Below are 23,597 nucleotides of genomic sequence, written 5' to 3' on the forward strand. Positions count from 1 at the left end.
ACAGGGGACAGTGTTACAACAGAGTCAAGAGTTCATCAGTGCTAATCAGACCACAGGCTTAGCGCTGATCCTATTCTCTTCCAAAGCTTTCACCCATCTCTGAATCTCATTACATGGCTTGTTGTAATAGAGGATAATGACCTGGGGCTACGCACACAATGCTGATCACTCCCCCACACTCAACCTACTGCACAGTCATTACACAGTGATAATACACAAAGTCGTCAGGGGGATTACACTTATAAATAGAGCAGAGGTGATACAGGGAAAAGGGAGAGAAAAAGAGGTCTTATTGAAAACCCAGGAACACATACAGTACTCATATATAACTCTGTTCACGGACACAATCAGTTCACTGTGGCACACTGTGTGGTGCTGTTTTATGTCACAAGTAATGATTAGGTTACCTGCCGCTGTAATAGGGGGGGATTCTTTTCTTAGTAGCCATTAAATATCCTTCTACCTGGGATTAAAGGGAGTTGTAGTTTGCCTGAATGGTGTCAATGCCCCCCCTTTGCTAAGCTAATTAGCCATGATTCTGTCAAAGGGTTCCAGGTGTTGAGTGCTTTGCTTGAGCACCTACTGTATTTACTCGGACTGCTCTAAAATACTGCAGTATCTATGTGTTATTTTCTTTTTTACGTTAATATCATTATATTACATTTCTTTTGCATCTGTTTTTGGTTCAATGAGAACTGTTAAAAATTACATCAATGATATTATGGATTGTTGCTAACAGTATGTAAAGAATGTCCACCTTCATTTTAACCTAGGTGTCAAATGTCCTGAGAACACACCTGTTCACAGACTATTGGCTCCCCATCACCATGCACCACTGTTTTCTTAACAGCATAGCCATAATGGCATACTGTGATATTGGATAGCAGCAGTTATGACGCTTCAAAACAAAGTTTACTTAAATATAATTAAACTACAACACTGAATTGTAATTATGCATTTTTATGGAACACATATTGCCTCTCTCTTGACAAATGGAACAAAAATGCTTCTCATTTTGTGTTAGTTTTACTGGCAAGGACTCAACAAGTAGATACCAAGCCCAGGGAAATCCCTAAAAGCTAAGACAGGAAGCTTAAACAGATTTACCCGTCCTTGTCCTGGGGGACGATCATAAAGACTCAACACACAAAGTATTTTCTGTGTTGACTTGCACAGTATTGATTCATACTTTAGTGCATTATATAAAACTGTTCTAATTGCATGTGAATCAAATCAAGGTCACCTTGGGTTTTTATAATGGTGGCTATTTTTCTTTTTCCCTCAATACTTTATACTGACATTTTTAACTCTTGACAAGTGCTGTCTGGAGACTTATCCATAAATAATGCATTTACAATACCTAGTAAATAAACATGGGCCACAATCGTTAGCCCTGCTGGCAACAGGGCCTAATAGAGCTTTTACAGCAAAGGTGACTATTCAGCTAAATGCGCTGCTCACTGCTGGGAGGACATTTTCATTCATTAGCACAGTCACAAGCACTTAAAGCACTTTAAGGACCAGAAATGGAGAGGAAGGGTGGAAGGATGAAGAGGGTGAAAGGGTACAAATATATTGAGAAGGAAGGATGGAGGAGATACAGAGCACCACCTCTATTGTTATAATGTTTATTAGGCATATTGGTCAGTTAATGAAACTGGCCAATCAGTTTACTTTAAAGGGAGACATACAGAATTGGAAGAAGACAAACATTTTTCCAATATGAGGGATTTCCTTTACCTGGTTATTCCTACTAAAACTGTTCACAACATCTTCCCCACTAACCATTCAGCTACAGCCACAATAAGGTGAACTGTAATTGTATATCTGGTTGTCACAACATAAACAAATCACTTCTAATAAAACTCAATACTAAGAACCAGAATATTAATAAAGACATTAAGTTCTAGGACATTCCACCAGTTTTCAAATCACTTATAGTGGGGTTTCACATTGTAACGTAGACCAGTTGTTGTCTCTCTACACTTGAGGTCACAGCATCTATCCTCACTCCATCATTACAATGAACTATTTTGACCAGACAAGGAAGCCTAGAGAAGAATGGTAGCAGATGGTGAATAGTCTCAGAGGACCTTGGTGATCCCGACCAGGCAGACACTGAAGCAGCAGAATTAGACACAACAGTTGTCATGCTTAGATAAGAGATATATTTGGCTCATCTGTTGCTTGTGCCACATTAGTAACATCATTAAGACAACAAATGGCTTCTCCAACTTTCTTGTATGTCCTTTAATCGGTTAATCCTGCCCTTTTCAATTTCCAACAGGGGCACCCTCCATAAACAAAGACATTCGATTATGATTTCTCAAAGGTTTCTGTGAGGTTTTCTTTTCCTCTGAGAGTCCCTCTCCCTCCATTTTACAGTAATCACTGATCATCACCACTGAAGCTTCCTCAAGTGCTCTCAAGAAACAGAGTAGCTCTTAGTTCCTGCAGCTTGGGGACAGCATACTGAACTTTTTGAGGCTCTTGTCTTCTGCTGTGTTTCCTGCTCACAAACTAATTTCCTTCAACAAGGGAGTTTATTTAGGTGCCGATGATACATGACAGACAGCACATGAGGCAGACCAAGACTCTATTATTAACAGGAGATTAAAACAGCTGTATGGCACTCTAAAGCACCCTCTCCTCCCTGCGTTAACATACGGCCCTGGATTACAAACTGCACTTGACCATTTAAATTACTGCAACAACCAGCCTTCACCAGCTGGGGCTCATTACCATAACGCCCGCTGTCGATAAAGAGAGTACTGGTAATCTTGCCATGAAAATCAACTCTGAGAGAAACAAGACATATGAAATATATTCTTACCTAAGGGGGAAATAAAGAAGCAGTAACAGAATCGCTTTTTTTTTTTTACAAACCGAAATGTGTAGGGTGGGGTGAGCCGACATTCTCTTCAGTCCTGGTTTCAGCGGCAGATCTAAGACCAGTTGTAGGATTAACATATATTCTTAATATTAATGTCTGTTGATGTGACAAAAAACTAGTGCATTCAGAAAAATCCTGGGGTAAAACAAACTCTTTGCGGAGTATTGATTAAGATATTCAATATGAGGGGTAGTTACCTTTGGATTTCGTTTTATTATATTGTTTGCTAAATTTCCAATAGCAGAGGACATTATGATATAAAAGGCATTGATTAAAGGTTTCTGTGCACTGGCATGTTTTGCGTGTTTAATGTTTCAATTACCTCTATTATTTTGTTGGTCATTTCATACCAATAATCCAAGTTTTTCTAAATAATCTCAAATGTATAGGTGTTCAGGTAAATAGGGCTGATTATTCTGTCTTTTATTATCTAAATGACACCACAGTTATCAGTCCGCATATCAGGATGTGGCTAAACGTTTATTCTGTGAGAGGCCCGTGATGCTCTGATACAAAGATCACCAAACGAACACTTAAAAGAGAAGTGGCAAATTATTTTTAGGCTAACAGAGGTCTAATTTATTCGTCTGATGAAGTGCTTAAGCTAAGAGCTCCCCAGACACTAAATGAGACACATGCCTTCCCAAGGGGGTTTAACATTTGATTGGATGTAGTTATATTACTACAGCCCTAATTAAGAAGGGGGATGTATTTCAGCAGCTCTTTCAAATATTTGTTTTTCCGCCATACTCTTGATAGACTGCAGGCTGTGGGAGGGAGAGCCGAGCCGAGCCGGGTGAAACTGGGTGCAGATATCACATAGACCTAACAGTCTCATCCCCTTTTTTTCCCTTTTTTTCTGCATGCAATTGTAGGAAAACAAAACGTCTAAAATCTTCATGGTGTGTTGAATAGGGCGTGAGAAGGCTAGGGTTGTTTATGTGTAGCAAACTTTGATGAATAACTGCCCTGCGTGAAAAGTGTTCCATATAGCAAAATAAAAAGAGGTAATGTTCCTGGCGTCAGGTCTGCACCATGAGTTTTATAGTCAGAGAGTTTGCCTTGGCACTGAAGAAGACCACACTTGTGCTGAGGTGCACTGCCACACAGTCTTTGTCACATTGGAAGAGGTTCAGAACAAATTGGAAACACTGTAACGTCAGTATTCCCAGTGTGTGTGCCCGCTTGAGTGTATGAAACGGAGATATACAGGGGAAAAGACACTTTTGGGATGCTAGAAAATTATAAGAAAGAAAGAGGGAAAATTTGGGACGATCAGGCACACTTAGAGAGGAAAAAGTTATACCTATGCCCTTATATACACACACATAAACATGCAAAGACATACCGTCTTGTTCTGTCTTTGTCATCTCCTCCATTTTTTTCTGCTTCAGCGTGTCAACTACGTCTGCCAGGCTTCCTTTGCGGCGCTCCGGAGTTCCAAATGCTGATCCACTCAGCAGGTCGCTTCGCTCCCGGGCCCCCTCCTCCGGCTTGTGTGGGGAAGTGGAATTGTTCCGGAAGGAGTACAGGGAACATACTTTATTGCTGTCAGATTCCTGTAAGACAAACACAAGTTGAGAGGGTTGGCAACAAGGGATGGGATTTGTATTAAATGATGAGTGGGTTCCTGTGTTCTGTCAGGGCTCCATTGAGCTTTTTGACAGTTTTTCATTCAAATGCAGTGATTGCGGGATTTTTGCAGCTCAGGGGCGATTCGACCATATCAAATAGCTCCTCTCTGGCTTTCATACAGCATCTTTTGTGTCTTCAACAGAGCTAGCTATGCTGGTAAATTAGATATGACAAGTGAAAAACTGAGATGAAATGATGAGGTACACTTTCATAGGGCATATCCATAATGTGCTCTTTACTTTTCATCTGCAGAGACTACACAGAGAAACCTCCCAACTGTAATTTCTCAAATTGCTTTTGAGTGTGCATTTGTGTTAGGGTGACTGCTGTGTAATTTGTTCATTTTGTAGTGGAGAACTATTCTCAGCTGAGTGCCTTGAGCTATCGTAAATCTGTGTCCTGTCTCGAGCTGTTGTTGTTTTTCAGTCCCACCTGTGTATGGTTTAGTATTTAACTAAGGGTCCTGTCTCTGGCTGACTGGCTGAGTGCTCCCTGTGCACAAACAGAGACATGAAGGAAATGGGGAGAAGAATGGGAGAGAGTGCGAGGGGCGGGAGACGGGGAAAGAATACTCTGCACACAGGAGTGTATAGTCAGCACACAGACCATGGCTTAGGGTTGCATCTGACAGAAGGTGGTGTTAATTATGGTCTGTGGAGTCTGAGAAAGCAGAAGGTGGCTAAGCAGCCAGGAGTTTGCAGCCTTTAACAGGGGAACAGTTAGCTCTGATTTAAACTCTGGGCCTCAAAGCGAAGGGAATAAAACTGACACACGCCTGTATCCAACACATACTGCACGCCTATCATGGAAAACTGCGATTTAATCAAGAGCACAGTGATAACTGTGAGTAATACAGCATGGTTAAATGATAGAGCCATGTCTGGAGCCGCTGACAATCCTCAATAAAAAGTCAGGAATGTGGGCAGGAATGTTGCCGGTGCCAATTTCTCATCCCTGCGTTGCATGTCGAGCTCCAGGCAGAGTTACAGTGGTGTGTCGGGTGGTCTGGTACCAAGCGCCAGGGTGGCACGACCTACAGGCCTACCCTGCACCTCCCAGCCCCTGTGTTGGATGATTATGCAGTGTGGCAGAGACAGCGGAGAGTGCTTGAGGGGAGTGGAGCAGTGCTGGGTTAATCAGCTGGCGCAGGTTCAGGGCACAGCCCACACAGACGCATGGCACAGCAGTGGAGTCAGGTAATCAGTGAAGGCAACACTCTCATTCCTTTCGCCTTATGCCTTTCCCTTTTTCTTCTCTCTGTATCTCCCTGTCGTCCCCCATTTTGCCTTTACCCTCTTTGTGCGTCCTTCCTCCCAGTTTCTCTTTGAAGTGTGATTCTATGTTTTATACATTCTTTATCATCATTCAGGATACATCTGACCTGACTTTTTGCCATTAATGTAATTTAGAGCATTCTGTAAACACAGAGGGGTTATACAAATAAGTATTAATAATATTATACTATTTGAGGTGTTTGGGATTTTAGTTCCAAAACCTGAATCCTGTTACTGAGATGAGGAAATGTGCCACAGATGAAGACAAGACCTGAGCATTCCCTTGGCTGTCAGTAAGCTACACTGTCAGCATGCAGCCCCGCATCATGAGGAGCAGGCTGCTGCAGAGGCCATTCATGTGTGTGGGTCGGTTCTTCTTGTGCGTGTGCTGCAACGGCGAGGTGTTGAGGGTCTCAGTAGCCAACTGCTGAGCTACTTCAGAGGCCCTCAGGGTCTCTTTACCACAGACCCGTCTGTCACAGACAGACCACCTGCATCCCATGTCTATAGCCCACAAGTGCCAGTGCTTTACTTCGCTCCGCTCACATCAAAGCAGCGCCGCACTTAGAATGTATAGCGTCTGGGGTCTGGCTGCAGATGTGGCTTATAGACAACAAGAAAAACAACATTTGTGCACCGAGGACACGACATGTTTCTTTAATAGCAACAAGAATGCATCATGGCCTAACTTCGGTCATGATGCGATTTTATGAGCCATTCACGTTATTAAAAGGACAGTTAGATGTCCTCTGTTTAACCTTATAATAGCTGATGGTTTAGTGTTTGGCAGAGCTGTTTATCTGAATACTCCAGAATTGAAGAAGTTTCATGGTGTGAGGGAACCGTGGGGACGGAGCTTGGGATAAAATAGCAGTTTAGCTTCTTTATACAAGCCAGGAAAAGTAGGTGCCTGCTGAGCCAGCAGCGTGAAAACCCAAGGGAGGACAGCAAGACAGCCGTTTACATATATCTAAAAGAGTTCTCATTAACTAGATATTTTTTTAGAATAAACTGTTTCATTCAATAAGGCTTCTACAGCTATTCTGTTTTCAATTATTCCAATTCTTATGCGATAACGTAAGAAAGAAAAAAGGTTATTGTATGTGTGAAGGATGTTGGCTTGTCTCACCATGCGTTGTTGGGCTGAAACCAGACTGTCCCAATCGCTCTCTGGAGGCATGCTGCTGAGCGGCTGCATTTCATCAGGATGGGCTTTTCCATGGAGCAGGCTGTGCAGGGGCAGCTGTGGTGTGCCATGGGCCTCGGCACTCTCCTCTTTCTCCCAAGACAAGTGCTCCTGACTCATGGCATCATCCCCATCAACCACAGAGGCGAAAGGAGACGTGGCTTGCTTGGAAGACATAACTCTGCTGTGGAGCAGAAAACGGAGATGAGAGTCAGGGAGAAGAAATGATATCTTACGATGATCATCAACAGTACATGAAAAGCATTTCAAATTGTGAAGTATTTGATATGCCACTGGCAGTCTTGTTTTACTGATTGTAAATCGCTTTTGTTTAAATGATGGCACTCTTGTTTAACTGATTGTAAATGGCTCTAACAGGGACACATGTAAATGGATCAAACGGGGATTATAAATGATGCACCTGAGCAGTCAATGCTGCATGGATTGAATACTTCGCCTGACTTGGGCCTGTTGCTGCTCTTGCCTGTGTACTTAAGAGCAGGCAGTGGGGTGCCTAATCCTTTGTTTAATGCAGATGGATGGCTTGATCTAGGCCTGGAACACTGCCTGCTTGGGTCTTGGCCCAAACCCCAAGTAAGTTACTCAGGCAGTAGGTCAGACAGGCATAGGACTTCCATCCAAATAAAAACCTCACAAATAATTCAACCCCTGGCAGACAGAAATGTGGGTTGCTTTTCCTGTGGCAATATTCTTTTTTTTTCCTAAGTTGATTTGATTGGGTTTTCTCCTTCAAGCATTCCATCATTTCTTTGTGATAGTTGATTTTACTCCAAAGCAATCAAATAGAAAAGTATGCCAGCCTTGTGTTCTTTTGTTTCCACTTTAAATCACATCAAATTAGGGAATTATTAACATTTTGGTGATACAGTTTTCCCTTGGACAAACAAATCCCACTTAATCATTTTCAAAGTCGAAAACTAACAGTGGAGGATTAAATTCACAAATCTGTCACATGCTTTCATGAATATTACAGCGAAGAGTGTACTTGACATATCAGGTGCAAAGAAATCTCCTGTTAATTCTAATTTAATTTTCTTTTTCTTTACAAACCAACTCTTTTTGGTTTCGAATTTATACAATCATTTCAGCTTTTTCTCACAATTAATGAGGCTCCACTGGTGCTGTGTGCTACAATGAATGAAATTAAACAGTGTGCCAAGCAAATCTAATTATGCATTTGGTATTAAATTAAAACGGATAATATGGCCTTCCTACTGATGTGAAGTGGAGAGAAGGAGATGGAGCGTATTTAACTCCTAATCTGCCATTTCATGAGCTGTTGTTATGCCTTTCAACTATTACAACAAGGATGTGACTCCTTAGAATGAGTGTATGTCCGTGTGCGACAGAGGAAGAAGAAAGACATATTAGGAGTGTAGAGGTACGGGTCTGTGTTTGTATGTGACCAAATGCTCAGGGTTCTTGTACTACATTTGATCACTGATCCCCATCTGCCCGTTCTCCTGCTCTATCCACAGGGGTCAGTGTGACAGCGCTTTAGTCCCACCCTCAGTTTGCCTTAGGGGGGCTTGAGAGAGGGAGGGGGGAATCTCAAGGTTGAGGCAGGCTGTGGTGCGATGTTGTCCTTGTGCTCTCTGCTGAGCGTCAGACACTGACAGATAAGGAAGGATGTATTCCATTTAAGAAAGGCTTTTATTAACAATTTATTTGGGTCTTATAGTTATTGGATTTACTCAAATAAGTCTGTCAGATAAAGTGTCTTTTCAATGTACATGAATTGCTGAATTTGATATTGTCCTCTAGTCAGGATTATTTGAATAGCACCGTTCAAAAAAGGCAGTTCATGGTGCTGCACAAAAGTGATAAAGCAACTTTTAAATGACAGAAATATGAAGGATAACGATGAAAATTTAAATGAAAAGCTAAATAAAAAGTATTATTATTATTATTATTACTACTATATAAGTAGCATAGAGAAATGAAGTCTGTCTCACCATGTTTAATTTTAACATCCGAAAAAGTAAGCAGACAAACTCAGAAGACTTGAGAGGTCTGGAGGGAATTAATGCTGAAATGTGGTTCAGAAAGGCACACTAGTTTATCCAAATAAAACAGTATATTTGCGTTACCACACTCTCTAATTCTCATTCACCTATACACACACAGACACACACACTGCATACTGGCACATAGTCACAGATCAACCTGGGCAGTGAAGGAGGAGCTAAACAATGGTAGCCTAGGTTAATCTCATGGGTCTCAGCAGCTGTACAAACAAACCCTGTATGTCAGGTAGATGGCAGGGCATGAGAGTGAGACCTGTGCCTCTACGTCTGCCTGTCTGTCTGTTAATGTTCTGCCTTTTAGCCTCTGTGCCTGGATGTGTCGTCAGCTGTGCCTTTAGTGGATCTCAGCCCTCAATTTTAATCAGCCATTAAATTGTTTCCTGTAATTATATCAAATAGAAAGTGATCTTGAAATTGGTTACTGTTAATTGAAAATCAAAAGTCAGAGCAAAGTTCAGAGCTTGCATGTAGAGGGGCAGTCGTGGGATTTGGGAAAGCTAGAAAGGGATGCGTGTCACACGTGCAAATATGTGTGGTAGGAGCAGATCGGGCACATAGATTCTGATGTATTTTTTATTCATGCAACCAAAAAGCCCAAGCCTCGAGAGCAACAAGCACCTCGTCCTCAATGGAGTGTGAGAGTGAAACAAAGCACTGCTTTTGTATTACACACTAAATCAAGTGGTATTATTTTACCACTAAAATATTCAGTCTCTCAGGCACTTTTACTTCGGTCTCCAGCCATCAGTCAAACTGCTGAGGCGTGAGCAAGAGAAGGGGATAGAGAGAGAGGAAAGGAGAGAGGGAGCGATGGAGACTCCATCCTCCTGTAACATGTGTCTACAGCAATCTTGTTAAAGAATGCAACAGATCTGCGGCAGGCTCCATAACAGTATTTGTCAGCAGGAGTTAATAATTTATTAGCAGTGCTGGGAGGGTTGCGCACAGGCAGCTTAAGAGAAGGGAGCACCCCCTCTGCCCCACCCCCTCCTCTGACAAGCCCCATACAATACTACCTCATATTATTGAAAGGGAAAAGGGGAAGTGCGGCAGTAATTCTCAGAAAATATCTGAGGGCAACGGTACGGTATTTTATTTCTCATATTTTTAACGGGATCACACAGTACTGAGATCTAAAGGGTTTTCTGTGCAAAAGATCAGCATAGACACAACAAAGACATTTGATGAGGGAAAATATGTAGAATATGCTTGAATAAGGGTACCACTGTTGCATTAAAAATTCGTATCCCATTTTCTCATGGAACTTTACAGCAAAGGCCTCTGAGCTCTGTTTGTACATCTGCAATATATTCTGGTGTTGTGAAATGACTGTACCCATATTAATTATTGAATACATTAAGATAATAAGCTCAAAATGGGCTTTAACAGACTGAACAGTAAAAATATGGTGCACTGAAGAGTTAGCTCATAAAACCTTGACAAGCTGCCCTCCCTCATGCTTGATTGCACAATAACAATGGACAACTAACCAAAGTAATCAATAAGTGGATAAAATGGTGCCTTCCTGCCTTCCTTCTGAATGACAAAGCCCTAGTGACTTTGAAAACTCGAAGCACAGACGAGGAAGGGTCAGTTAGAAATGAGAACAGCTCTATATATAGCTGACAATATTGTGCACATTTGAAGGATTAGGACTTAAGTTATCCAGCCGCCGGCTCATATAGCCTGGAATGCTTTGAGTCATGAATTGTTCCCTGCTATAATGTTTCATCATCGAGCAAAACAACCTCTGCTTAATTGGTGAGTATTAGAGGAGTGTTGTGCACTGCTCATCTAGGGGGTCTTGTGACTGAGGGGCCATGTGTTCTCGGCTATCCCATTTCCCCTTTCATCGTGAAAGGCTCCGACTAACTTTCACCCGCTGAATCTGCTCTGTGACAGTGTTTACCTTTTATAGACAATAGTGATAAGTAATGCCACACCATATCCCTCACCCCACCCCCACTTGTGCTTCTCAGTACCGATGTCTTGCACCTTCAAGTTTTGATCACAAGACCCAACAGGAGAATATTACACCTTTTTCCTATGATATCAGCCGACAAAAGGAGGAAAAATCGAATCAATTATTTAAACACAAAACGTCCGTCTTTCACGGAATGGGAGTCTAGGCAATAGAAGATAAGCGGCTTCACTTCACAAAAGAAACAATTATAAGACATATAAAACATCTTTATTTATGAATGTAAAAAATATATTTTAGTGTTTCAATTGTGTCTGATTGACTGCATACGTTCTTTAAATTAGCACAGCTGCAATGCATGTTCTTTTCCATCAGTTCCTCACTGCATAGTACTGAAAAAGCTAATTAATAATATGTGCACCAAACTAAGATCCTTAAAGAAACAAAACAAATGTAATATGAGATTTTTTAATCAAAGTTAAATTGCAAACAAAGGTAATGACTCTAAAAATCAATAATATAATCCCTTGTTGTATTTTTAAGTGAAGCTGCAAAACAGAAAAGAGTTTGGGGGCTTTAAACTGTTATGTTTTGTGCGTACATGTGCGTGTGTGTGCGTGAGAGAAAGTGAGAGAGAGAGAAAATCATCTGTTTCCCTTCAGGGGTTCCTCCTGTTCTAACAGGTGTCGTGGTAGGGTTCCTCTGGGTTCTTCACCTGCCATAATGAGATATTACTACCTGACAGCTCCCAGCTGGAGGAGCATTGACACGGAATCCACCGTTTAGCACAATTAAATTATCACCCTCCATTGTGATTGTGCCATGCTGTGCAGCAGCCAGGTTTCTGGATACATAATCAACCCGTAACACAGGCTCTATACTGCTCACAGTTAGACTTTTTTCAGCACTCATATCCAGGCACAGAGTGCTCATTCACATACGTATTTTTTACTTGTGTTATTCCTGCAGATTTAAAGAGAGGTATTCAGCAAAAAAGACACTGCCTGCACCTTTTTTACAAGTCTCTTTGAGTCAGTGATACACAAATCCATTGAAATCGCTTAAGCCTCGGCCCAAAAAATTATTATAGATAATGATATTAAAATATAGTAAATGGTTGGAAAAATACAGATTTTCCAACAAGGTTACCTACTGTACAGTGACTGGAGAGTCTAAATGAATTTGTTTAAATTGTTCCTCCATTATTGTTGACCTTCCCTTGCAAAAAGTCAACTCAATTACTGTGGCACTTCATCCTCACTTCACACTCTCTCCTGGTGCCTTCTCTATTAGAAGCTGCCACAGTTACCACAGCTAAAATCCACACTCAAATGATAGCCACCCAGAGCAAATTAAGCAAGCCACCTGAAGTGCACACTTTACATACTGAGCAGGGCATTGATAATTACTTTGCAGGGTAAATTATTTGCAATAATATGCTGCTAGAGGAACTGCCTTGTATCTCACTTTAAACACTTGTGCAGCTGCCATGACAGCATGGGTGGTGTCCTTGCCCCCCACACAAGGAAAAAGGCAGATGCAGGTGTGAGAGTGCTTAAGTGTCCCTGTCTGTCTACTCGGTAAGGGTCGATGAGCACTCACACACTGAGTCCCTCATTGCCCCCTCCACCTCCACCTCCTCCTCCTCCTCCTTCTTTTTTGGTCCCCTGTGCCTTTGGCCTTTTTCCTGGTCCCAGGACACAAGCTCAGAGTTGGATGGCATAACAGCTTCTCAGTTCCTCAGGACACACACAAGTTCACTCATGCATATGCTTTCACAAATGAAGGATGGGTGTCCAAAAAAATTCATTGCTGGCCTTGTTTTCCTGCTGTGCATCATTCTGTAATAGTAACCAGTAGAAGAGTAGCATACTGGATGATGTGACTGAGGCACACACAGAAGAAATGAACAGTAGCTGGACAACAACTTCAGCAGTCTCATTCACAAGACAAACTGTTTCCCTTCCCAAGAGTAGGGGGGAAAATGAGACAAGAAAAGCCTCTTGTTGTTCTACCTCTCTTTCATTCTTTTACTTTCCTTTTTTCTGTGGCCCTGCTGGGGGATGAAGTTCCCAAAGAGACTTCTGTTGCTGCTGCTGCACTTAAGCAAACCTCACAGCGAGTCAAGCCATCAACCAACACAAGCCTATTTGCTGAGCAACAGTGGAGCTTTGTGGCTTGCCTCGTAGTTGACAGTAAGTTATGAGCCCTTTGTGAGCAGGAGAAGGAAAACAGAGATCGGAATTTGGCAGGAACATAATAATACAGAATTCTCCTGTTCATGGAACCTGAAATTTTCAGGGAAACAATCGAGCATTGTTGAAGGAAAGAAAAGCATCGGTGACAGATGAAATATAGAGTGGGGCCCCCCTTTTTGTTAAACAGTAAACAAAGCTCTATTCAGACCAGGTCCATTCTGTCATTTATAAAGATAACTTCTTCTGTGCAATGGAGAGTTTGCAGCAAAATGGCTACACTTCAACAAATCGAGTGTAACATCTCTAACTGTTGCCAGAAAAGTGAGTTGAGGATCTACCTAAGGGAAGCCAAACACAAGTGAACAGATGCATCCCAAGTTACCAAAGAGATGCACAAAAGGTATGTAGGGAGAATAGACCTCTGAAAAAGGAGAAGTTTAAAGGAAGAAAGCAAGGCCTTTGACCGAAAAAATAACACATATAAAGACCAATGAAGAAAAAAATACATTTTGCAAGGAGCACGTTCGCTGCAGACTTTGTAGGCTTATCAAAGTAAGGGGGGAGTAATGCAATGTGCTGTACAGAGGGGGAAGCAGGGCCTCAGTCTTTGGAAGTGATTTGGTTCCCTTTACATTATCATCTAATAAATAGATTTTTTTAGATTGGGAAAATGAGGACACCTTCAACACTGTTGTTATAAAGCTGCTTTATGCTGTGAGGACAGCATCTCATTAGCCACAGTTAAACCCACCTCTAATTCTGTAGGGTTTTTTTGTTCCTTTTCCCCTATTCTTTTTCTCTTTCTGAATAAATTAATGGTATTCATTGAGCACCCTCACACAAGGGAAGGCACACAAATCTGTCTCCCCTTGTGACAACTGGACTTCTTTTCCCTCTTTGTCTTTGGGGCCTTGTGTGTTTTTAAGGACTGTGAGAAGAAGGGCTGGGATAGAATCTGGGAGGGGAAAGAGTATCCACATTTCATGTGACACATCAATTGGAAAATCAAAACAGGGGTAGTTCATTTGCTCCACCCAGATGAGGCCATCTAGCAAAGCCATGATGAATAGAGGTCAGGCAAGCCACACCTCAAAGATTTATGATTAAGGCTTATTATGTTGGGAAACTGACATTGATTGCTGATTTAAACCACTGAAACCAATTAATTTGCCCGTGCTGAATAGGAAGCATGGTCAACAGTGTGTGTCATTCTGACAGGTTGGACAGGAAGAAGCAGAGAAAGTGAAGGTATAAATGAATGGCTAGCACCCAGCCCTGTTTGGAGGTGGTTAAAAGTGACCATGAGTGATTGACAGCTGATCCAAAAAAATGGAAGAGATTGGAGAAAAAATTAGATCTGAAGAGCAAAACCCGAAACCACAGCCACTGATCTGGGTAATTGCCCAAAAATTTGGTTCAGAGAAGACATGTACAAGCTGCTGTTATAGCAATGCTAAGATGGTTTCATTTATGGACTGGCACTGAGAAAACCTGAGTAAATGAATGTGAAACATAGCCCTGATAAAATCAGAGCTGACAGACATGGTTGAACAGAAAAATGTGCTGTATTTCCCCTCCAGGGAAGCGGGCACTGTAGTGGATTAGATGCTGACTAAAACTCAAAATGCTTCAGCGGTCCATACTGCTAACCATGTGTCTGACCCTTATACTGTGCAACTACTGTACTCTTCTCTGCATTTGATCAGTGCGATGCATAAAAAGAAGCAGAAGCTGCAAGTGATACCTACTACGATCTATTACCCAAGAGATTTTTGTGCTGTGTTTACAACAAATGCCACATTACGCTCGGTGGCATGTTATTTTCCTCTGTGGTTTTCGGGGGAATCTTGTGTTTACTAATACCTTTTCCACTGTGTTAGCTTCTCCTTTCTTCTTTTGCTGGCTTGCCCAGAGGACGCATGCATCATGACAGTGCTTCAAAATGAAATCATTAACTAAATTGCTTTCTTAAAAAGCCACAAGTGTGCGGCAGGATTTGTGTGTGTGTTTGGCTGAGGGCCATGGGCCTCTGGTTCCCAGGCAGCCTGTGCCCCGGCTCTGTTGTGGTTCCCTGCCACCACACTCATTATGCTCAGCCTCAGCACAGCACGGCGCAGAGCTGCGGCTCGCCTCGCCTCACTCACTGGGCTAGTAGGAAATAATCTGGTAATCTCAAACTACTCCTACATTTCAACTGGGGCCCCATTCACACAAACAGACCCTTTGTCTTGAAGCATTCGGACCACCCTTTGAATCTCAATCAGGGAATCACTTAAAATCACATTAAACAAATATGGTTTTATATTTGATGCTGAAAGCTTAAAGTGAATTTCCTTAGAGCTGACCTACGATTTAAAACTCCCACGATATCAGACAACTTAACTGTGCCTTTGCAAAATGCTTACAAACTTGAATAATGGGGAAATATCAGTGTCAAATATCTTTGAACATACATTTTGAAAACAATAAATATAAAGCGTTTGTGTGAATTTATACGATTAGGTAAATGCACACACAGACAAAAATAACAACTTGAACTGTATCAATCTCCCTGAGAAAGATTTCAATAAACAAAGCAAACAGAATGGAAGGCAAATAGCCAGTGAAGGCCAGACAAATATTTGATAAGAAGATAGGGACTGGAGCTGAGCTGTATGACAGGATAGCTGAGGACCCAACCTGCCAATCCCCCCCACAAACACACACACACTCCCCCACACACACACCTAACCCTCAACCCTGACTGTCTATCTGCGCTCCCCTGAGCTGAAGGCAGCAGATGTGTCTTTCACAGCCTGTGGAGTGTGTAACCAATCTGCAAACAATAGCTGGAACTTGACAAAGGTCGTTGCACTTGCAACACACTCTTTACAGTAAAGGGCAGTCAAATCCCTTTGGCCACTTAGTTTAACCATGCCCTTTAGTTCTTTTTTTCTAACTTTACAGACCACATAACAGACATTTGCCTTTGAACGCAAGCACAGTCCATACATTGTGTAATTTCTGTCAGTGTCTAGGCCTATTAGTCAGCCACTATAATGGTATTTGAGCTCCTATGTAAGCCCCTTAACAAAGTTTAAGTCACCTTTTTGACCTCCTGTTAAACAGTTGGTGTAAACATGTTCAATCCTATTAACATACTAATATACATGGTCCTGGGTAAAGTGCCACAGTGCTAAAATCCTGACCTGGGTCTTAATTACATCAGACAGGCATGACAGGGAAAAAGAGCCAGCACCAGCAATGCTTCTAATACCTTCCACAGCAACAACAGGATGTGGGGATTCAAAAGTTGTAATACACTTAGGAATAAACAAAATATACTTAGGAAATGCATGCCTGGTTGAACTCATATGCTGTTCTTAATATGTGCAAAATATGTAGAGGAAAAACTCAAAGACTTAGCACATAAACTTAGCAAATACAAAAACATATGTAAGACTTGAAGCATGAAGTAAAGGTTCAGTATCTCTAGATAGATAGATAGATAGATAGATAGATAGATAGATAGATAGATAGATAGATAGATAGATAGATAGATAGATAGATAGATAGATAGATAGATAGATAGATAGATAGATAGATAGATAGATAGATAGATAGATAGATAGATAGATAGATAGATAGATAGATAGATAGATAGATGCACTTTTGTTCCCAATTTGGGAAATGTTTTGCAGCAGCATAAAAACAAGGCAATGTAATTACAATAGAATAAAATCTGCTGTCTCTTCCTCACTTAAATAAGGTGCAATCAAGTACATTAACATTTGGTTTGCTTATTTTATGTCTGTTTGAGATTGTGTTTTGCAGAGTTTGTGCAGTCTATAAACCCTCCTCTCTGGTGTCAGCAGGGCAGCCGTCCAGCATCAGCCTGGCATTTCAGCTAAAAATGGCAGCGACATCACTACAGCTGATACTAAAAATACAGGACCCGGTATCTTTCGTTTCCCTGTATTCTCAATTGTGTGTTAAACTTAAGCTGAAAAACCGTGTAAGACTAGCTTTATGTGGAAAAAATTACTATTGGTATTGGACCTGTTAAGAGCAAATGACAAATTCTCAGTATTTTGACAGCAAAATGCTTAAAAATTATAGCATGAGAGATCTTTTCCTCCTTGCCTGTTGGCCAGGTTTTAAGAGAACTCTCTAAAAGCTATCGAAAGTTTAAAGATTTCCCACAACCCCCTCCTGTGGGTGTGCCTGTAAAGTGCTTCACTCCCCTCTCTTGAAAAGCTCTAAGGGATTGCATCATGGGACGGGGTGTAAAACGATGGTAGCAACATACTGTAACATGGGGAAATACCTCATGATGGTGGATTCATAAACACCTAGTGCATTGGCTGGCCTTGCAGACTGGTCTGTGTTCTGCTGGTTGTAATGGTAGAGGTGACTGTGCCCAGTGCCAAGTCCCTACACTGCTGGAGTACTGTTTATGAGCGCACGTATACACACAGTCAAACAGATTATTCCGTGGCTCTGTTTTAATTGAGTCTCAGTCTTTGCGGTGTCTGTTATTTCTGACTAATAGCATACATTGGCCCGCTCTCATTATCAGAGTGGGTCTTTATCAGAGACCCTTGTTTGATACAGTTAGAGTTGCTGCATTATGAACCGCACACCAAGAGTCAGCAGTGATCTGCATATTCAATAACTTCCGTAATTATATGCGCAATTCATCAGATGGGATGTGATTGCAGGGGAAGTGGAATAGAGTGGAATAGAGAGGAGCAGAGAGGTCTGATTCCTGGAGGACTAAAGTCTAATCACAAAACTAACATGATAATTGAAATCTAAATTGAAAGGCTTAGCTTTCAGGGAGACTATGTCAGATGTGGAGTGTAGAGGCAGCAGTGAGAGTGAAAGAGAAGGTAGAGAAAGAGCTGCAGCAAAAATAAGATTTAAATTGGTAACACACAAGTCACTGACACTACACAAAAGAACAAGCTCAGAAAAAATGTCTCGGCTGTTTAGTTTGGAGGCAAAGCTTGCTGGAAGTAGAGCTTCGAACAGTCTTCTGGGAAGTATTTTAAAAAGCATGAAATTTGAACGGCCCTGTGTCCACCAACACGTTTAAACGCCGATGTTATTATGAAAGCGCCCAGCGCCGGCGTTTTGGTTGCTATGATACGGAATATTCGCGGTTCTGTGGAGCAATTTTGCTCAGAATTCGCGGATATTATATATATTATTGCTATACTCATTACTTTCTTTAACTATTATTATATATTATATCTTTATCTATATATCTTACCTGGTAAACCCATGGGGAATGACACGTTGCTCCAAGCATGGTTTTTAAGATTTGCGTTGTGGTAATCCGCAGACGCCATATCAAACAGAGTGGGATACTCCGAGACCAACAGAATCATTTTGTCCTCCATTGTTGCGACTTGACGTTATTACCGCGGTGTGTACTTGTCCCGCCCCTCCTTCACTGTGATTGGACGGCGGGGTAGAAAGTGACATTGACCACCGTAGCGTTTTTCCCAAAGTTGAACATTTCTCATGCGCCTCGGCGTTTTTTTTTTAGAGCTCAGCGCCCGTCATCTGCCGACGTTTTTTTAACGCCACGCTCCCATTGAAAATCACTGAAAAAAAAACGCCAGCCCCGGAAAAAACGCCTTGGTGGACACACACCCTTAAGCACATATCCACCTCCTTATAAAACCTACCACATAGTTTCCTTATTGTATTCTGTTTATTCAGAGTTTATTACTAAATTAGCTATTTTTGTGTAAGAAAAAGAAGTAAGGGACGTTTAAAAAATCTAAATATATCTTGTTTTGTTCAACACACTCTGGACCTGGACAGAGCACGTCAGAGGGCAGCTCAATATTGGTTCAATAGTCCACCGTATCACCATCATTTCTCATTGCTTGAGTGGGCCGTGCTTCCTGGTCTTTAAAATGCCTGTATTCAAGAGGTGACTGAAATAATTGCTTAACAACAATTGTTGTTTTGTGTTTTTTGCATTGGACAGAATGGTCCTCAGCTTACACAAGTGTCTAATCACTTTAGCTGTTCATTTAACCTTTTAGCCTACTCTGCAATACCACGTCACAGAAATTACAGACTTTCAGTTTTAGTTTTTTCCAACACCTTCTGTGGAATTATACAGAATCTTTTATTTAGCATCTTATCAGACCTACTGGTCATTGCACTAAGGTAGCCTAAGGCTGTCCTCCAGTTCACCTCAAACGATGTGCTGCGTCCTCACATCGTCTTCTCATGTTTAACTTATTGTGAACGCGACTGAAAGGAAGAACTGAAGAAAAGATAGAAAAGTCCTCTGACTCGTTCTCCTCTCCACCCCCTTTCCTCTGCCGTCCCTCTCGACCAGAGGATTCATATTCATCCTTCAATAACGTTTAATTAGTAATGCCAAATTCATTAACCTGTACTGCTGTTACGCTGGCCCCAGCCATAAATTAGTTTAATGTGAGCAGACGTATTGCAGCTGTAATAAGGGACATAAAACTCAAAGAGAAACACATACAGTTTCTCCATAGTCATGGATCATTATAACTCAATAGTGTTTTAAAGCCTTTCTTTTTAAGAGTAGCAGCTCTTAGCAGCTCTTAGCTATAAGCCCATCAGACACTTTTATTTTTGTCCTGCTTAAGCAAAATATTTAAATGCTGGATGAAATACAGAGATTTTTATTTAAATGCATTACTCATGACTACCAGTATTTTAATAACAGCTTCACGCCTCAGATTTTCAATACTTTAACTTAAATAAATATATCCTTGAGTGGTTATTAAAAGCCAAAGAAAAGAAAAAATGAAGTGCTGTTTTGCATTGGTTAAATGTTAGGTGTTTGAGATTCATGGAAGAGTTGATGTTGTTTCCTACCGAGCTGCTGATGTTGCTAAAGATTCACAAGAGAATTCCAAGACTTTCTGACAGCTCTGTCTAATTGGCCCAACTATTTGGCATTTTGTTTGAGTTTATTTAATCTGTTGTTGGAATGTGTACATTTTGGCTGTAGGACATGTAACCTAAGGAGGCGTCATACTAGCAGCCTTTTCTGTAAAACTGATTAATTTATTTTTTAAATCTTGAGGTTTTGTTTATTCTGGAACACAAAATGATTCAGGAAATAACCTGCTATTGTTAAAACTGTGACGACCTTCACTGTCCTAGGATTACACATTGACCTTTGTGCTACTCTATCCCCTAGTGATCTCGCCTAACAACTCACACCAAAGAGCCTATTAGCCTGGGATCCCACTTTGTTGTTAAAAAGGGTCTTGTCCTTTCAGAACACTCACTTCCTCGCTCTGTTTTTTCAATCATAGGTGGCAGAGAAACACAAGTTCATTGTTCCCCTCCCAGATGGAAGTTGGAGTTACCAGGGTAACAGCTCTAATCCTCCTTTTTTAACCACTTTTTTCATATTAACAGCCTATCGAGTGCTACCTTTTAAGTCACAGGCAGACCGCTAGCTCACTTTTAATTAGCTATGATTTAGTTTGCCAGGAGACAGCATGATGAGCTAATCGAAATTTACGAAATAATGACGCACTGCAAGCAGCTTCTTCTTTCTCCAGAGGCCTGCTCCAAGAATAACAATAATGAGGCCATTATCGAGGATTGCACTTTAAAATGCTGCCCTGCCACCAAAACAGAGGACGTAATTGTTCTGGTGTTTTCCATACAATCAACAACCCATTGTTGATGACTTGAGAACTAAGGGAGCAAAGAATGGGTACCATAATGATTGGTTTGTGCTGCCATCAAGATCCTGTACAAAGTGTCCACTGAGGAAGGACCTCGATAGACTACTGATTTGCTTGTAAGGGCTCTGGATGAAGACAACTGTCTGGTTTTGTAAAAAAAAAAAAAAAATGTCCTTTCTGTTTTTTGTCTGTCTTGCCGCCCAAAAAGCCCCCAAGCCGCATTAGAGAAGAGCCATTCATTTGATGAAAGGCTGGGAGTCACAGACTCATGTGAAGGGGCCACATAGTTGCTGGAAAGAATGGCCATTTATGTAACCTCCCGCCATTTCAGAAAAAATATATAACTTAGAGGTGTCCGCAAAAGACAAATGTATTAACATTTGACGACTGCTTCTATGCATATATTTAAAAAGTCAATGCAGTTCACTAGTCATGTATGTCAACTGAGCTTTATCTAACATGTCAAGATGACTTAATTAAGTAATTGCATATCTCTGCTCCAAAACTAACTGCATTACAAATTAGCCATTTGAAAATTTAAATATCCCAGAGAGGAAGTTTATGAGTCTGAAAATGAAATATTTTGCCAAAAAGGTCTGCATGTAAACTTACAGGATAAGAGCTCAGCGGGTTTGTACAAACACCGTGCTGCACCTATTAGCTGTGCTCCATTGTAAAGGAGTGAGAGAGACAGAGCTCGAGGGCAGGAGGAATGCTAAGTGGGCCCCTTAGCCTAGTCAACCTTCAGTGGGTTTCATTTATCTTCATCTTGTTAGACTAAATTAATTAACAATCTCAATGTTACACACTTTCTCCTTTCATTACATCAAATAATGGCAGAAATGTAGGGGGAGGTCCTGCCCACTGGGAGTAAAGAGACTGAAGACATCTCCCTCTCTCCCCTCTCTCTTTCTGCTTATCTCTCTCTCTCCCTCTCGCCTGTTCACATCTTTGTATTCTGTCTCTCTTCCTTTCCCTTTCTCTCTCTCATTTTCTTAGTCTCTTTGAATACACAAACAAAAACCTGTTAAATGTCTTCCATAAACATATAAAAAATTGATCTTATATGAAAGCACATCATCTTTTCAACAAAGAGAAAAACTGAAAGGCTTACAATAACACAAGCAGAATAGTTGTCTATTAAAAACACTGCACATACTTTACTGTACTTCAGATAACTTTTGCATAGTTTCAGAAATGCTGGGATTTCTAAACAGACTTTCCTTGTAATGAAACAGTACAAAGGCTTTGATTCCCATGCAAATTATGGAGTTAAAATGTTTCTTTGCCACCCTTCAAGGGTCTAATGTATCTTTCAAGATGGCCAGGTATTGTCAGTTTTACAGCTATTAAAGTCAGTGTATGTATGACTCAAAACCAAACTCATGACTCATTACAATAATGAAAGGCTCATCCGGTGTGCTACTGAGATATGGCATACAGTATAAGAAGTCAATAACATCTGCACATTGTAGCAGAAATGTTTGGGCATGTTCAGAAAGCCCCCTTTGACCCAATTCAGTTGCTTGGGAAAAGATACTGGGATTCTTCACAGGAGGAATGTCTTAACTGCCACATCCATCCACCCCTGTTTCTATCCTTTTCTCCCCTTTCACCCCTACCCCCACTCCACAGCCCACTCCAGAACACAAGTCTTATCCAAGCAAAAGGGCTAACCCTGAAGCAAAGCCTGCCTTTAATCTTGGCCTGATTGTTTGGGCCTCCAATCTCCAGCCAGTGTGCGTGATATCTTTATACTGGCGCTTCTTCTTTAATTAAAACAGACATTGACAGAAGGATGTGGATTAGCAGAGCAATAATGTGTTTACTTAAAATAATCACAGTGTTTCCTCACAACTATGAGAACAAAAGGAAATTGTTGCCAAGGTCAAAGGTCATGTTTCTCTTTTTTTCTGTTTTATGTCGATCGTTTGGATTGAATGCAAAATCGTTACTGTGGATTTGAGATATACTTCTGTCAGACCTCTTTCAATGTGATATATAGTTTACAGCACATTTTTAATGCTGCTAGTTATCCATCAATATCCATGTTTTACAAATACAAAAAAACATAAATGAGCATAGGCAACCCTCTCTCAAAATGTATCCTGCACCTAAGCCTGAATGACTTCTGTCAAATCATAACAGATTAGCCAATCTAAATAAATTGATGCCAACACATGAAATTAAAACAGATAATGTACATTTCTACATTGCTTATGTTGTTTATTTACTTAGCCAAACAGTAAGTTATTAATGTAAACATCGGTATGTGATCATTTCCAAAAATGAAAGTTAATTTATATTTGCAACATGATTTCTGTCAGAACTCAGGGCTCAACCTGTGTTTTCTGAAGTTTATAAATGTGGGTCTCAATCTTACTTTAAATCACATTGAAATGATTTAATTTTAAACATAAATAACATACATTTAAATACAGAACATCATTTCCTATTGAATTCCTGAAGGACATTTTGACTAGCGAGAGTAATGGTATCAAATTGTCCTTTCTTTTTAAAATGCCCCCAGCAGTTCTGAGAGAGAAAAAATGCTGTTAATTTAATCAAATAAGTGACCTTTTGAAAAAGAAATCAAAGAGGATTCATTAGCTTTAGCAAAGTTTGGCTGACAGCAGCTTTGAAAGGCAGATGCTGCTGCTGTGGCTTCTAATGAGCCAACCCTAATTAGGGAGCAACACTGGAGCCTAGAGAAGGTGGTTGACTAGGAAAGGAGCCAATGGTAAATACACACTCTTA

At 40.9% G+C, this 23,597-nt stretch overlaps 1 protein-coding gene across 5 annotated transcripts in view; it reads right to left on the reverse strand.

Moving 5' to 3' along the window:
- Positions 1 to 23,597, reverse strand: part of sox6 (SRY-box transcription factor 6) — a 134,268-nt gene that overhangs the window by 82,862 nt on the left and 27,809 nt on the right. For all 5 annotated transcript variants that reach the window (XM_063881476.1, XM_063881478.1, XM_063881477.1 and 2 more), the window contains 2 exons: positions 6,932 to 7,172; positions 4,242 to 4,452 (listed from right to left, as the gene is read on the reverse strand). In XM_063881476.1, the coding sequence (XP_063737546.1) occupies positions 4,242 to 4,452; positions 6,932 to 7,165 (445 nt within the window). In that variant the 5' untranslated portion in view covers positions 7,166 to 7,172. The remainder of the gene's footprint in view (positions 1 to 4,241; positions 4,453 to 6,931; positions 7,173 to 23,597) is intronic.

The sequence above is a fragment of the Eleginops maclovinus genome, chromosome 4 (assembly GCF_036324505.1).
Source record: "Eleginops maclovinus isolate JMC-PN-2008 ecotype Puerto Natales chromosome 4, JC_Emac_rtc_rv5, whole genome shotgun sequence".
Classification (NCBI taxonomy): domain Eukaryota; kingdom Metazoa; phylum Chordata; class Actinopteri; order Perciformes; family Eleginopidae; genus Eleginops; species Eleginops maclovinus.